This window comes from Ranitomeya variabilis, chromosome 1 (genome assembly GCF_051348905.1).
Source record: "Ranitomeya variabilis isolate aRanVar5 chromosome 1, aRanVar5.hap1, whole genome shotgun sequence".
Lineage (NCBI taxonomy): Eukaryota > Metazoa > Chordata > Amphibia > Anura > Dendrobatidae > Ranitomeya > Ranitomeya variabilis.
The window spans coordinates 505167065-505184266 of NC_135232.1; the positions used below are offsets into that span (position 1 = coordinate 505167065).

Below are 17202 nucleotides of genomic sequence, written 5' to 3' on the forward strand. Positions count from 1 at the left end.
ATGTTGAGGAAAAAAAGTGTTGAACATTGTGAGAGCCATATACTCTATTGTTTTGCTTAGCTGTGTAGGGGCTTATTTGTTTATGGAACAAACTGTCATTTTCATTGCAAACATTTAGCTGTACATATGACTATTTTTTATCTTTTCCATTTTTTGGGACGTAAGAAGAGCAAAAAATGTATACCTTTGTTTTATACTTAAAAAAGGAGTGAATTGTTTTATAGTTTACTACTTTTGCACAAAAAAAAACAAGAAATCACTTTTTTGGTTGTGATATTGTAAGAGATGTAATTTTTTAAAGCACCACTGCAACATTTTTTTATTGCAGCGCTGAAGTAATGCAGCTAATCTAAGTTATTTTCGGCTAGTAATACACTCACTAGCCACCGTCATCTTCAGTTCTTGGCACCGCTGCACAGTTTTCTGCAATTTGTGACCTGCCTGATTGCTTCAGTGTTTGCTGGGTTACCCAAATGTCACTATTCAATGTAAATCTATGAGAGCCAGAAAAAGAGACTGTCTGTGACCATTACCTCTGACTTTTGGCCAGTCAGAAGTTGCAGTCACAGGATGGTGGTAAGGGACCAAGGCAGCACTGGGAACAGATGAAGATGGCAGCTGGTAAGTATAATACTAGGGGCAGGGAACTTGCCGTAGATTAGTTGTACCATTCCAGCACCGCAACAACAAAAAAAGCTGGAGTTGTGCTTTAAATTTTCTGTTTACAGGACTGTGGGTAGTACATGCAAGTATTTGACCTTAATTCTTTCTTTGAGCCGCAGTATGTAAACATTATTTGCCTTTCTTTTTTTTTACCTTTAAAAACATAAGGAACCTACGCATGCGATATTATATTGCACAATTCACTACTTATAAAGTGCAATGTATACTGACATGCAGCCTATTGTTTTGTTTTTATCGTGTAAAAGTGGTAAACAAAAAAATATTAAGTATTCCTATAAATTTGTCTCACTTGACCTACCAAGTAAAGTTAATTTATCTGTCACGACTCTGTTGTCGGGTGACCTGGGACCAGGTGCTCCTTCCCTGTCTCTAACAATTGGGGTACCTTAGCTCGCCCTGCTCCCCGGATTACTTCTGTTGGTGAAGACACCAGGGCAACGTATCTTGCCTTAGCTCCTGAATCCGCCCTCAGTCTGTACCCTTCCCCCACCTAGGGAAGAGGGGAGTAGGAGTGCAGTGCATTGCAGTAGGACACCAACCAGACTAACAAGGTCATACGAACAGGGGTAACGAAACATACCAAATATACATACATATAACAGAGGAATGCAGCAGGGAGTGGAGGATGGGGTTAAATCAAATTAGGAGAAGAAAGGGAATTATCACACACTCAAAAATTAGCAACAGTCACATATAAATCTACAAAACGCCTTCTCCAACAACACCTACCATGCCATGCAGCATAAGCTAACTCTGACAATGAGTGGTAGCCAGGGCCCAGATTTTATAGGAGATGGGAGTGGGTAACAGTGCACAGCTGGGAGCCTAAACTCAGGAAAGCTTCCAGGAGCTCTCAGCTGAGCAGAGTAACCCCTGCACTGCTAAAAGTAATTTACACCATCTAATATAAAGGTGAAGTGCTTCTAATCAGTGCAGGAGTAGGAGAAATCAGACACTGCGGTCTTTTGGCTCCTCTGTCGCAGTAAACACGTGACACTATCATTTGTACTACAATTGGACAAAAACAAAACCCAAAGAGCAATAGAATTCATAGGCCATGGTCACACTATCAGTATTTGGTCAGTTTTTTACCTCAGTATGTGTAAGCCAAAACCAGGAGTGGAACAGAGGAAAGGTATTATAGAAACATTATCACCCACTCCTGGTTTTGGCTTACAAATACTGAGGTAAAATACTGACCAAATGCTAAACGTGTGACCGTAGCCATACAGTGTATCCTTTATCCAGTTTCTCCTTTTCTATCTTATTCTGCCTTCAAAGTAGCATAGGAGATTTGCTATAAAGGATATTTATTGCGTGTCCACTGGATAAGTGATAAATGTTTGATTTGTGGGTGTCCCACATCTTGAACTCTTAGGACCACAGTGAGTAGGAGAATGAATTTAACAAGCGTCATACATGTGCGGTACCTATTCATGCAATGTTTATCGCACTAATACAATCACGTACAACCATCATTTTTTGTCGTCTGCCCAAAGATATTGAATGGAGTGGCACATTCACAACCACTACAATATCCAAACTGCTCCTCGACTCCCTTGCGCAGTGAGGAGGAGGGGGCTCAGGATCTCTGTTCTAGATCTGTCTGAGGCAGTACTTGTGATCCATCCTTTATTGCCTGCCCTGTAGATACATGTCCTCTGCGGCACAAAACTTTTCCGCTTATATTGTTAAAACTTGAAACAGAGGGGAACAGGGAAACAAGAAAAACTTCCAGAATCAGTGGAACAGCAGTAATTGGAGGAAGTACTCCATTTAATCTGAATAATCACCCTCTTTAAGTGCTACAATAAAAAAACATTTGAATTGAAGGTTCCTGGCATATGCTATTTTGTACCAACACCTAGTTTTATTTCTAGTTTGCCTGCTGTATACTGTTTGTACTTTGGACACGTTGTTAGAGTGTTGTCCGAAGAAATGATGTGCTCACTGCCGTATTTACAAATAGGCAGAAGTAACCCCTGTATGTTGTGTCTTGCTTTTTTCTGGTGTCTGTATGTACATACCGTTTTGTCACTAAAAGTAAAAGATTGATACTTTATCACATATTCACCTGACCAATATGCATGTGTATTTCTACGACTAGAACAATGAAGCGCGACATGATAAGTCTGGGTGCCAGGACTTCTGGCCTTCTTAGCACAGACAAATGACATGTGTTTCCTATCTCTTCAGGAAATGAATAATTTGGGCCCTGAGAAGGCCAGACATTGCCATTGTGGAGCCTAAGGAAAGAACTATTGTAACATATGCTGTGTTCTCGTCTATCAAGGATACCGTGACTTCTCTCTTTTCTTTTTTGTTACACTTCCACAATCTTTACTTCGCAAATGTCTTCTACTACTAACAGGTATGGTTTTCTGTTCACTCCTAACCAAACCCTATATCTATACAGCAGTAATACACCATTGTTATTTATTTCTACTAATTTCATTATTGTTAAATGTGAACTTTATATATTATCCTGAAGCAATGTTGAAAAGAGAAATATGATTATACAATGCTGTTGTGAAACTTGTACAGCTGCACAGGGGTCCAATGGACAGAGTGATGCACTGCCACATTAATCCTATCCAGACTTGGTGATTTTCTATTTTTTGGTTTCTCCCTGCCTTTCTTCCAAGAGCAACATCTTTTCCATTTTTGCCTCGACATAGATATTTGAGGGTTTGGGTTTTTTGTTGTTGGATGAATGGTAGTTTTGAATTGAAGCATTCATTTTACCATTCAATGTATTGCAAAATACAAATGATTTTCAATAACAAATTATATTGTGGTAGCGTGTTAGACAGTAGAATTGATGTGAATACTTTTCTGCCCAATAATGACAGAAGTATTCTCTGAGTGATACCTTTATTGGCTAACTAGAAAATAATATATGTTTGCCAGCTTTCAGAGGAATGAGCTTCTGTGCTCTGAAAGCTTGCAAATATATATTATTTTCTGCTTAGCCAATAATGGTATCACTCTGAGATTACTTTTGACATCAAGTGTGGTGGAATTGCTAAAAGAAATGCAGTTCTGCAATTGTTTTTTCTGGGTTTGTTTTTACGTTATTCATTGTTTGGTAAAAATGACTTGCAGGCAAAATTTTGTCATTTTGATCACTCATTTTGTCAATACCCAAGTTTTTAATACTATCAGTATATTTTTATATAATTGATGCAATAAATATGTTTTTTTTATTTTGTATATTGGTCTTTGGTGCAACTTCCTTTATCTGCTCACTGTGTAATTTGCACTTGACCAGTCCACTCTTGTTTGTGGTAACATGCATACTAATGCTATGTAGAGATCTGTATATACAAGTGCTTCTCACTAAATTAGAATATCATCAAAAAGTTAATTTATTTCAGTTCTTCAATACAAAAAGTGAAACCCATATATTATATAGAGTCATTACAAATGGAGTGATTTATTTCAAGTGTTTATTTCTGTTAATGTTGATGATTATGGCTTACAGCCGATGAAAACCCCAAAGTATTTATCTCAGTAAATTAAAATAATTAACAAAAAACACCTGCAAAGGCTTCCTAAGCGTTTAAAAAGGTCCCTTAATCTGTTTCAGTAGGCTCCACACTCCACAAGTAGGGTAAGCCACAAAAGGTCATTGCTAAAGAAGCTGGCTGTTCATAGAGTGCTGTATCCAAGCACCTGTAGAATGTAAGCAAGGGCAGGGTCCTCGCCCCTCTGTATCAGTCTGTAATTGTTAGTTTGCTTACTGTAAGTGATATCTGTAATTTGTATGTAACCCCTTCTCATGTACAGCACCATGGATTCAATGGTGCTATATAAATAAATAATCTACTATATAATTGTCTAAGGGTCACTTTCGTTGCGTATGCAGCATCAATAGTAAAAAGATCTAATGTTACAAATAATAATAAAAAAAAAAGGTTATTCTCACCTTCCGACATTGCACGCTGTCCTCGGCAGTGCAAGCGGCAGGTTCTGGTGCCAACGATGCTATGCGAGAAGGACCTGCCATGACGTCACGGTCATGTGACCGCGACGTCATCACAGGTCCTGCGCTCATACCAACCCTGGGACCGGAAGCTGCCGCGTGCTCCGCACACAGGCGCCAGGACTTCAAGGGGCCTTCGGAAGGTGAGTATATGTTTATTTTTTATTTTAAGTCTTTTTTAACCACGCATATAGTGCCCACATTGCTATATACTACGTGGGCTGTGTTACATACTGCGTGGGCTCTGTTATATACTACATCTCTGTGCTATATACTATGTAGCTGGGCAATATACAACGTGACTGTGCAGTATACAACGTGACTGTCCAATATACAACGTGACTGTCCAATATACTACGTAGCTGTGCAATATACTACGTGGCTGTGCAATATACTACGTGCTCTGTGTTATATACTACGTAGCTGTGCAATATACTATGTGGCTGTGTTGGTTCTGTTATATACTATGTCGACTGTGCAATATACTACGTAGCTATGCAATATACTACGTGCCTCTACAATATACTACGTGGCTATGTTATATACTACGTGGCTCTTCTATATACTACATCGCTGACCAATATACTACATAGCTGTGCAATACACTATGTAGCTGTGCAATACACTACGTGACTGTGTTATATACTACGTGGCTGTGCAATATACTACGTGCCTGTGCAATATACTACGTGGCTCTACAATATTTTACGTGGCTATGTTATATACTACGTGGCTCTGCTATATACTACGTGGCTGACCAATATACTACATACCTGTGCAATACACTACCTGGCTATGTTATATACTACGTGGCTCTGTTATATGCTATGTAGCTATGTTATATACTACGTCGGTTGTGTTATATACTACGTCACTGTGCAATATAGTACGTAGCCTGTGCTATATACTACCTACATATTCTAGAATACCCGATACGTTAGAATCGGGCCACCATCTAGTATCTAGTAATAATAATATTAATGGGAAGTTGAGTGGAAGGAAAAAGTGTGGTAGAAAAAGGTGCACAAGCAACCGGGATAACCGCAGGCTTGAAAGGATTGTTAAGAAAAGGCAATTCAAAAATTTGGGGAGATTCACAAGGAGTGGACTGCTGCTGGAGTCATTGCTTCAAGAGCCATCACACACAGACATATCCAGGACATGGGCTACAAGTGTCACATTCCTTGTGTCAAGCCACTCATGACCAATAGACAATGCCAGAAGCGTCTTACCTGGGCTAAGGAGAAAAAGAACTGGACTGCTGCTCAGTGGTCTTCCATAACACCTCAGCAGTGCCACAGGCTGATCGCCTCTATGCCATGCTGCATTGATGCAGTAATTTATGTAAAAGGAGCCCCGACCAAGTATTGAGTGCATTTATTGAACATACATTTCAGTAGGCCAACATTTCAGATTTTAAAATCATTTTTCAAGCTGGTGTAATAAAGTATTCTAATTTACTGAGATAATGACTTTTGGGTTTTCATTGGCTGTAAGCCATAATCATCAACATTAACAGAAATAAACACATGAACTAGATCACTCTATTTGTAATGACTCTATACAATATGAGTTTCACTTTTTGTATTGAAAAGCTGACATAAATTAACTTTTTGATGATATTCTAATTTAGTAAGAAGCACTTGTGTATACACTGCTCAAAAAAAAAAAAAGGGAACACTAAAATACCACATACCATAAGGATACCGCCTTCCCAAAACCTGTCCGATACAAATGCACTAGCAGGATGCAGCAGCCCCCCACTGATAAAGGCCAATGGCAGCACAGGTGCAAACTACTGATAAAAACAACCACCCACACACACCTAGCAAATTATGGAGGGGTTGGCTGCCTAGTAGAAATAATGCACGTCATCAATAGGCTGTTAGCCAGACACTTTGCATCACACTTACCTGTGTGACTGGCGTCCTATTCAAGCCCTATTTATGTGCAATTTTTCTACTAGGCAGGCAACCCCTCCATAATTTGCTAGGTGTGTGGGTGGTTGTTTTTATCAGTAGTTTCAACATGTGCTACCCATGGCCTTTATCAGTGTACTTCACTATGACTAGCTCTGCATGGGACTATCTTTATGTATAATGCGTATTGTTGCTGTTACCCATATATAGGATTATATACAGTGCACTCTTAATGATATACATTGCTTAAAATTACTGGTGTATTTTCAGATATTTAAAGGGATTGTCCATTGTTAGACAATCTCCTATTAATTCTGCAGTGAGCTATATTAATAAAAAAAAAAAAATCTATCCTTCCCTGTCTGGCGCTGCTCCTCCATGTGACATAATGTCACAAGACGGTGTATAATATACTTAGCACACTCCAGTGAGTCTGATGCAAAAGAGTGTTTAACCCCTTCCCGACCTGTAACGCCACGTAGGCGTCATGAAAGTCGGTGCCAATCCGACCTGTGACGCCTATGTGGCGTCATGGAATGATCGCGTCCCTGCAGATCGGGTGAAAGGGTTAACTCCAATTTCACCCGATCTGCAGGGACAGGGGGAGTGGTACTTCAGCCCGGGGGGGTGTCTTCACCCCCCCGTGGCTACGATCTCTCTGATTGGCTGTTGAAAGTGAAACAGCCAATCAGAGCGATTTGTAATATTTCACCTATGAAAATGGTGAAATATTACAATCCAGCCATGGCCGATGCTGCAATATCATCGGCCATGGCTGGAAAACCTAATCTGCCCCCCCCACCGCCACCGATCGCCTCCCCAGTCCTCCTTTCTGCCACGTACTGTGGTCCGCTCCCCTCCGTCCTCCTGTCCGCTCCCCCGTCCTCCTGTCTGCTCCCCCGTGCTTTGATCCACCCCCGTGCTCCGATCCCCCCGTGCTCCGATCCCCCCCGCCGTGCTCCGATCCCCCCCTCATACTTACCGAGCCTCGCGGTGTCCGTCCGTCTTCTTCATGGGCGCCGCCATCTTCCAAAATGGCGGGCGCATGCGCAGTGCGCCCGCCGAATCTACCGGTCGGCAGATTCGTTCCAGGTACATTTTGATCACTGTGATAAAACCTATCACAGTGATCAAAATAAAAAAAATTGTAAATGAACCCCCCTTTATCACCCCCATAGGTAGGGACAATAATAAAAATAAAGAAAATATATATATTTTTTTCTTCCCCCACTAGGGTTGGGGTTAGGGTTAGGGCTAGGGTTAGGGTTAGGATTAGGGTTAGGGTTAGGGCTAGGGTTAGAATTAGGGTTAGAACTAGAGTTAGGGTTAGATTAGACTATGTGCACACATGGTGCGGATTTGGCTATGGATCCGCAGCGGATTGGCCGCTGTGGATTCGTAGCAGTTTTCCATAAGGTTTACAGTACCATGTAAACCTACTGAAAACCAAATCCGCTGTGCCCATGGTGCGGAAAATGCCGTGCGGAAACACTGTGTTGTATTTTCCGCAGCATGTCAATTCTTTGTGCAGATTCCGTTTTACACCTGCTCCTCAATAGGAATCCGCAGGTGAAATCCGCACAAAAAACACTGGAAATCCGCGGTAAATGCGCAGGTAAAACGCAGTGCCTTTTACCTCCGGATTTTTCAAAACTGGTGCGGAAAAATCTCACACGAATCCGCAATGTGGGCACATAGCCTTAGGGTTAGGGTTGGAATTAGAGTTAAGGTACCTTCACACTAAGCGACGCTGCAGCGATATCGACAACGATGCCGATCGCTGCAGCGTCGCTGTGTGGTCGCTGGAGAGCTGTCACACAGACAGCTCTCCAGCGACCAACGATGCCGAAGTCCCCGGGTAACCAGGGTAAACATCGGGTTGCTAAGCGCAGGGCCGCGCTTAGTAACCCAATGTTTACCCTGGTTACCAGTGTAAATGTAAAAAAACAAACACTACATACTTACATTCGTTTCCCCCGGCGTCCGCTTCCCTGCACTGTGTAAGCGCCGGCAGTAGCAGGGCACAGCGGTGACGTCACCGCTGTGCTTTGCTTTCCGGCCGGCACTGACACATTCAGTTCAGAAGCTCTGAGCAGCAGCGCGGATGCCGGGGGACGTGACAGACATCAGAGGGTGAGTATGTAGTGGTTTTTTTTTACTTTTACAATGGTAACCAGGGTAAATATCGGGTTACTAAGCGCGGCCTTGCGCTTAGTAACCCGATATTTACCCTGGTTACCATTGTAAAACATCGCTGACATCGTTGCTTTTGCTGTCAAACACAACGATACACGCCGATCTGACGACCAAATAAAGTTCGGAACTTTCAGCAACGACCAGCGATATCACAGCAGGATCCAGATCGCTGCTGCGTGTCAAACACAACGATATTGCTATCCAGGACGCTGCAACGTCACGGATCGCTATCGTTATCGCTGCAAAGTCGTTTAGTGTGAAGGTACCTTTAGGGTTGGAATTAGGGCTAGGGTTGGAAATAGGGTTACGATTAGGCTTGTGGTTAGGGTTAGGGGTGTGTTGGGGTTAGGGTTGTGGTTAGGGTTGGGATTAGGGTTAGGGTTGGGATTAGGGTTTAGGGGTGTGTTGGGTTAGGGTTGTGGTTAGGGGTGTGTTGGGGTTAGGGTTATATCTAGAGTTGGGATTAGGGTTTGGGGTGTGTTGGGGTTAGTGTTGGAGTTAGAATTGAGGGGTTTCCACTGTTTAGGCACATCAGGGTTCTCCAAACGCAACATGCCGCCACCATTGATTCCAGCCAATCTTGCGTTCAAAAAGTCAAATGGTGCTCCCTCCCTTCCGAGCCCCGACATACGCCCAAACAGTGGTTTACCCCCACATATGGGGTACATGCGTACTCAGGACAAACTGGACAACAACTATTGGGGTCCAATTTCTCCTGTTACTCTTGCAAAAATAAAAAATTCCTTGCTAAAACATAATTTTTGAGGAATGAAAAATTATTTTTTATTTTCACGGCTCTGCGTTGTAAACTTCTGTGAAGCACTTGGGGGTTCAAAGTGCTCACCACATATCTAGATAAGTTCCTTGGGGGGTCTAGTTTCCAAAATGGGGTCACTTGTGGGGGGTTTCTACTGTTTAGGCACATCAGGGGCTCTGCAAACGTAACATGATGCCCGCAGACCATTCCATCAAAGTCTGCATTCCAAAACGTCACTACTTCCCTTCTGAGCTCCGGCATGTGCCCAAACAGTGGTTTACCCCCACATATGGGGTATCAGCATACTCAGGAGAAACTGGACAACAACTATTGGGGTCAAATTTCTCCTGTTACCCTTGGGAAAATTAAAAAATTCTGGGCTAAAAAATTATTTTTGAGGAAAGAAAACACATTTATTATTTTCACGGCTCTGCGTTATAAACTTCTCTGAAGCACTTGGGGGTTCAAAGTGCTCACCACACATCTAGATAAGTTTCCTTCGGGGTCTAGTTTCCAAAATGGGGTCACTTGTTGGGAGTTTCTACTGTTTAGGCACATCAGAGGCTCTGCAAACGCAACGTGACGCCCGCAGAGCATTCCATCAAAGTCTGCATTTCAAAACGTCACTACTTCCCTTCTGAACCCCGACGTGTGCCCAAACAGTGGTTTACCCCCACATATGGGGTATCAGCGTACTCAGGAGAAACTGGACAACAACTTTTGGGTTCCAATTTCTCCTGTTACCCTAGGGAAAATAAAAAATTGTGGGCTAAAAAATCATTTTTGAGAAAAGAAAAATTATTTTTTATTTTCATGGCTCTGCGTTAAAAACTTCTGTGAAGCACTTGGGGGTTTAAAGTGCTCACCACACATCTAGATTAGTTTCTTGGGAGGTCTAGTTTCCAAAATGGGGTCACTTGTGGGGGAGCTCCAATGTTTAGGCACACAGGGGCTCTCCAAACGCGACATGGTGTCCGCTAATGATTGGAGCTAATTTTCCATTCAAAAAGTCAAATGGCGTGCCTTCCCTTCCGAGCCTTGCCGTGCGCCCAAACAGTGGTTTACCCCCACATATGGGGCATCATCGTACTCAGGACAAACTGGACAACAACATTTGGGGTCCAATTTCTCCTGTTACCCTTGGGAAAATAAAAAATTCCGGGCTAAAAATCATTTTTGAGGAAAGAAAAATTATTTTTTATTTTCACGGCTCTGCGTTATAAACGTCTGTGAAGCACCTGGGGGTTTAAAGTGCTTACTATGCATCTAGATAAGTTCCTTGGGGTGTCTAGTTTCCAAAATGGGGTCACTTGTAGGGGAGCTCCAATGTTTAGGCACACAGGGGCTCTCCAAACGCGACATGGTGTCCGCTAATGATTGGAGCTAATTTTCCATTCAAAAAGTCAAATGGCGCGCCTTCCCTTCCGAGCCTTGCCGTGCGCCCAAACAGTGGTTTACCCCCACATATGAGGTATCGGCGTACTCACGAGAAATTGCCCAACAAACTTTAGGATCCATTTTATCCTGTTGCCCATGTGAAAATGAAAAAATTGAGGCTAAAAGAAATTTTGTGTGAAAAAAAAAGTACTTTTTCATTTTTACGGATCAATTTGTGAAGCACCTGAGGGTTTAAAGTGCTCACAAAGCTTCTAGATAAGTTGCTTGGGGGGTCTAGTTTCCAAAATGGGGTCACTTGTGGGGGAGCTCCAATGTTTAGGCACACAGGGGCTTTCCAAACGCGACATGGTGTCCGCTAACGATGGAGATAATTTTTCATTCAAAAAGGTATGAGGTATCAGCGTACTCAGGACTAGTGTTGAGCTTTCCGATACCGCAAGTATCGGGTATCGGCCGATATTTGCTGTATCGGAATTCCGATACCGGTATTCCGATACTTTTGTGGTATCGGGTATCGGTATCGAAACAACATTAATGTGTAAAATAAAGAATTAAAATAAAAAATATTGCTATACTCACCTCTCCGACGCAGCCTGGACCTCACCGAGGGAACCGGCAGCGTTCTTTGCTTAAAATGCGCGCTTTTCCTTCCTTCCGTGACGTCACGGCTTGTGATTGGTTGCGTCGCCCATGTGACCGCGACGCAACCAATCACAACGCCGGAACGTAATTTTAAAATCCTGAAGGACCTGAAATTACGTCACGGCTTGCTGTGATTGGTTGCGTCCCGGCCACATGGGCGGCGCGCGACCAATCACAAGCCGGGACTTCGCGTAAGGAAGTTAAAGCGCGAATTTTAAGCAAACAACGCTGCCGGTTCCCTCGGTAAGGTGCAGGCTGCGTCGGAGAGGTGAGTATAGCAATATTTTTTATTTTAATTCTTTATTTTACACATTAATATGGTTCCCAGGGCCTGAAGGAGAGTTTCCTCTCCTTCAGACCCTGGGAACCATCAGGGATACCGTCCGATACATGAGTCCCATTGACTTGTATTGGTATCGGGTATCGGTATCGGATTGGATCCGATACTTTGCCGGTATCGGCCGATACTTTCCGATACCGATACTTTCAAGTATCGGACGGTATCGCTCAACACTACTCAGGACAAATTGGGCAACAACGTTCGTGGTCCAGTTTCTCCTTTTACCCTTGGGAAAATAAAAAAATTGTTGCTAAAAGATCATTTTTGTGACTAAAAAGTTAAATGTTCATTTTTTCCTTCCATGTTGCTTCTGCTGCTGTGAAACACCTGAAGGGTTAATAAACTTCTTGAATGTGGTTTTGAGCACCTTGAGGGGTGCAGTTTTTAGAATGGTGTCACTTTTGGGTATTTTCAGCCATATAGAACCCTCAAACTGACTTCAAATGTGAGGTGATCCCTAAAAAAAATGGTTTTGTAAATTATGTTGTAAAAATGAGAAATCACTGGTCAAATTTTAACCCTTATAACTTCTTAGCAAAAAAAAATTTTGTTTCCAATATTGTGCTGATGTAAAGTAGACATGTGGAAAATGTTATTTATTAACTATTTTGTGTCACATAACTCTCTGGTTTAACAGAATAAAACTTCAAAATGTGAAAATTGCGAAATTTTCAAAATTTTCGCCAAATTTCTGTTTTTTTCACAAATAAACTCACAAATTATCGACCTAAATTTACCGCTAACATGAAGCCCAATATGTCACGAAAAAACTATCTCAGAACCGCTAGGATCCGTTGAAGCGTTCCTGAGTTTTTATCTCATAAAGGGACACTGGTCAGAATTGCAATAAACGGCCAGGTCATTAAGGTCAAAATAGGCTGGGTCATGAAGGGGTTAATACAGTACATATTGTATTCACAAACATTTTGGTCTGCAAAGGACCTTCATCAGTGTGCTCTATAGCTAAGCGAGGGAGGGTATATGGTATAGACTCTTCAGAGAGAAAACAAGTTTTTGCATCAAGCAACTGAGATGAACAGGAAATCCTGTTGAAAATAGAGGGCTAAACTAGCCGATCAAGCCGGAGGAAGGCTGGAGAGTAGGGAGCAGACGCGATATCCACTGCAGGTTAAATACTATAATGTCACAAGACGGCTGCAGCCAATCAACAATGGTCGATCTGCTACAGCTACAACACCATAAGAGCAGAATAAACATTGCTCAATGAAGAAGGAGGTCCCCCCAGCGGCAAATATCCACTATATAAATTGATGATCCGGTTGGAATAAAAAATAGTCTTTTATTATCTCAACATAAGAAATATAAAAGCCGTCCACCTAGGAGTATGGCATGTATAGAAACCGACGCGTTGATTAACATGATTAAGGCACTTCACTGAAATGGGTCGGTTTCTATACATGCCATCCTCCTAGGTGGCCGGCTTTTATATTTCTTATGTTGAGATAATAAAAGACTATTTTTTATTCCAACCGGATTATCAACTTATGTAGTGGATATTTGCTGCTGTAGGACCTCCTTCTTCTTTGATTTCTTTCTACATCCTGGACTGGGACGACTCTGCGCGGCTTCACCTGATACAGCAAGGTGCTTCTGGATGTGGTGATATGGATAATAAAGAAAAGAACAGAGCACTCACCGTCCGTGCAAAAGTCCGTTTTATTTGTGTGGCATTACAATAAAATAGCAGAGCATGGTAGGGAGAAGCTGTGGAGAAGGACGACGGCCGTTTCGCGCTCCTGCGCTTCTACGGGCTTCTGGATGTGGTGAGCTGACTTCCATTCCCTTTCCCTTCTTTGGTTAATAAAGATTGCTATTCTGCTCAGACGTAATTTTAGAGTCAGCCATGTTACATTTTTTTGCCACAATGAGTTTGCCACCAATTTTGAAAAAAAAGTGGCAAAATTCTTTTTTTTTTTTGCTTTTGCTGCTGAGAAAAAAAAAACAGTGGCTTTGTGGCTGCAACATGTGAACACAGCCTAAGTATAGATTTTTTTCAGTTTATGGAGAGCCCTGGAGCAATTAATAACCTTGCGTCCGACTTCTTTAAAAGGGGGCAGAATGATGAGCTCATATATTGTTTTTGCATAGAGACTGTCTGTATTTCCATGAATTCCATAGTTATTTGAATCTTTATGAAAAAAAGACTGCTTTTATGGAATCATTGCATTATTCAGAACTGCTGTATAGTGATCACCTGCTGTTGCCTTCTGCAGCCTGTCTGCTGTTGACAGATCGCATTATGGCCACGGATGCCACTGGGGAGACTGACCCATAAATATTGCATGCATGCAGTTGACATTTACTTGTTTTCTTCTTCATATTTTCTTTGTGAAAATCTATGTATTATTCACAAATCATCACATAAACCACCACATTGTAAGTTTAGTAAAACTTAAAGGATGACTGTACTTTCAGGTGACTTCGGAATTAGTTCTCCAGTACATGAGGAATAACACTATATCTGGTCGTCTGGGCATTACATGACTTGTCTACTGCATTTTCACCAGATTTCCTCTCTGATGGTTCTTCAGTGTCTCTTATAGAGGTTGTATCAATCTCCTGTCTTTATGAACGCACCACCCTTCTGCCTCCCAACTTCCTGCTTGCCGTGGAGCATTGCACTCCTCAAGGTTCGCAATTCAGACCAGAAGCATGCTTGTCCGCTTTTCTGAATGGTGTGCTCACTCACAGAAAAGGAGCAGATGCTATGCTTTAGAGCACTGCTGCAGTCCTTAAATCATAAAACCTGCTTCTTGCCTAAGAAACTGGCCACCTCTGGTAGACTACAGAGGTGGCTGGTAACTTAGGTAACTGTCATGTCGGACGCTGTTCAGACCAGGTCATTCGACAGACAGCGGTAATTCCGCTTTTGACCACCTGATCCTCGGATTGGAAGCTGGGCCATGCCCATGGCCTTTAAATAGTTCTCCGGATCATTGGGCGCTGCCGATTATAGCTTCTGTCTTGTGCGTTGTTATCTCGGTCCGGAGTGGAGAGCTGGTTGTTGGAGATTTGTTGCTGGTGGTGTATTTTCCTTAGTCTTATTTACTCCTTCCTATATTTGTATTTATTTTGCCCTGCACATTTATAGTGTATTCCTGAGTGACTGCGGCGTGGTGTATATTTTTCTACTGTCATGTCGGACGCTGTTCAGACCTGGTCGTTCGACAGACAGCGGTAATTCCGCTTTACAGAATTACATTACATTACAGAATGCTGTAGATAAGCCCCTGATGCCGGTGAGCTTACCTCACCAGCCATTTTGGGGGTGACAGGTTCCCTTTAATGGTTGGTAGGGGATCAAATACTTATTTCTCACTGCAAAATGCAAATAAATTAATATAATTTATACAATGTGATTTTCTGGATTTTATTTTTGATATTCTATCTGTCAATGTCTCAATGTTAAAATGAACCTACCCTTAAAATTATCGCCTGTTCATGTCATCAGCAAGGAATCAAATAATTATATCCCCCACTGTATGTCAGGCTTGCTGCCCAGAACTATATGAGTGCACCCCACAAGAACAGATGCCCCAGTTCACCCAACCAACAAAAAAGGGCCTGGCTGCATCCTGCAAGAATGGTAAAATGTACATTAAAAGATGAAAAAAATATTTTTTTTCTCAGCTCAGATCGCACTGAGAAAAAAAATCACTGCATGCTGTGTTTGTCTTCGTGTCTAGGATGGGACTAGCCATTGCAAGTTAATGGGTGTGATTAAAAAAAAAAAAAAATCGCACAGCACTCGGACCATGTGAATGCTGTCCGATTTTTACATACCCATGTCCTTGAAAAGCCAACATTTCAGGTACCATGTACAGTAAAATCAGAGCATGACAAATCAGAGTAGAATAGATATATTTATATGTAGATATATTTATATATATATATATATATATATATATATATATATATATATATATATATATATATATATATATATATACAGTGGGGCAAAAAAGTATTTAGTCATTCAGCAATAGTGCAATTTTCCACCACTTAAAAAGATGAGAGGCGTCTGTAATTTACATCATAGGTAGACCTCAACTATGGGAGACAAACTGAGAAAAAAAAATCCAGAAAATCACATGGTCTGTTTTTTTATCATTTTATTTGCATATTATGGTGGAAAATAAGTATTTGGTCAGAAACAAACAATCAAGATTTCTGGCTCTCACAGACCTGTAACTTCTTCTTTAAGAGTCTCCTCTTTCCTCCACTCATTACCTGTAGTAATGGCACCTGTTTAAACTTGTTATCAGTATAAAAAGACACCTGTGCACACCCTCAAACAGTCTGACTCCAAACTCCACTATGGTGAAGACCAAAGAGCTGTCAAAGGACACCAGAAACAAAATTGTAGCCCTGCACCAGGCTGGGAAGACTGAATCTGCAATAGCCAACCAGCTTAGAGTGAAGAAATCAATAGTGGGAGCAATAATTAGAAAATGGAAGACATTCAAGACCATTGATAATCTCCCTCGATCTGGGGCTCCACGCAAAATCCCACCCCGTGGGGTCAGAATGATCACAAGAACGGTGAGCAAAAATCCCTGAACCACGCGGGGGGACCTAGTGAATGAACTGCAGAGAGCTGGGACCAATGTAACAAGGCCTACCATAAGTAACACACTACGCCACCATGGACTCAGATCCTGCAGTGCCAGACGTGTCCCACTGCTTAAGCCAGTACATGTCCGGGCCCGTCTGAAGTTTGCTAGAGAGCATTTGGATGATCCAGAGGAGTTTTGGGAGAATGTCCTATGGTCTGATGAAACCAAACTGGAACTGTTTGGTAGAAACACAACTTGTCGTGTTTGGAGGAAAAAGAATACTGAGTTGCATCCATCAAACACCATACCTACTGTAAAGCATGGTGGTGGAAACATCATGCTTTGGGGCTGTTTCTCTGCAAAGGGGCCAGGACGACTGATCCGGGTACATGAAAGAATGAATGGGGCCATGTATCGTGAGATTTTGAGTGCAAACCTCCTTCCATCAGCAAGGGCATTGAAGATGAAACGTGGCTGGGTCTTTCAACATGACAATGATCCAAAGCACACCGCCAGGGCAACGAAGGAGTGGCTTCGTAAGAAGCATTTCAAGGTCCTGGAGTGGCCTAGCTAGTCTCCAGTCTCCAGATCTCAAGCCTATAGAAAACCTTTGGAGGGAGTTGAAAGTCCGTGTTGCCAAGCGAAAAGCCAAAAACATCACTGCTCTAGAGGAGATCTGCATGGAGGAATGGGCCAACATACCA

General features: G+C 42.2%; 1 protein-coding gene across 3 annotated transcripts in view; it reads left to right on the forward strand.

Annotated features, from left to right (window-relative positions):
* HOMER3 (homer scaffold protein 3) overlaps positions 1-17202 on the forward strand; it is a 297394-nt gene that overhangs the window by 176911 nt on the left and 103281 nt on the right. For 2 of the 3 annotated variants that reach the window (XM_077252685.1, XM_077252674.1), the window contains exon 2: positions 2881-3055. The exons of the other annotated variant lie outside the window; for it this stretch is intronic. In XM_077252685.1, coding sequence (XP_077108800.1) covers positions 3036-3055 — 20 coding nt within the window. In that variant the 5' untranslated portion in view covers positions 2881-3035. The remainder of the gene's footprint in view (positions 1-2880; positions 3056-17202) is intronic. 3 annotated transcript variants of the gene reach the window in all.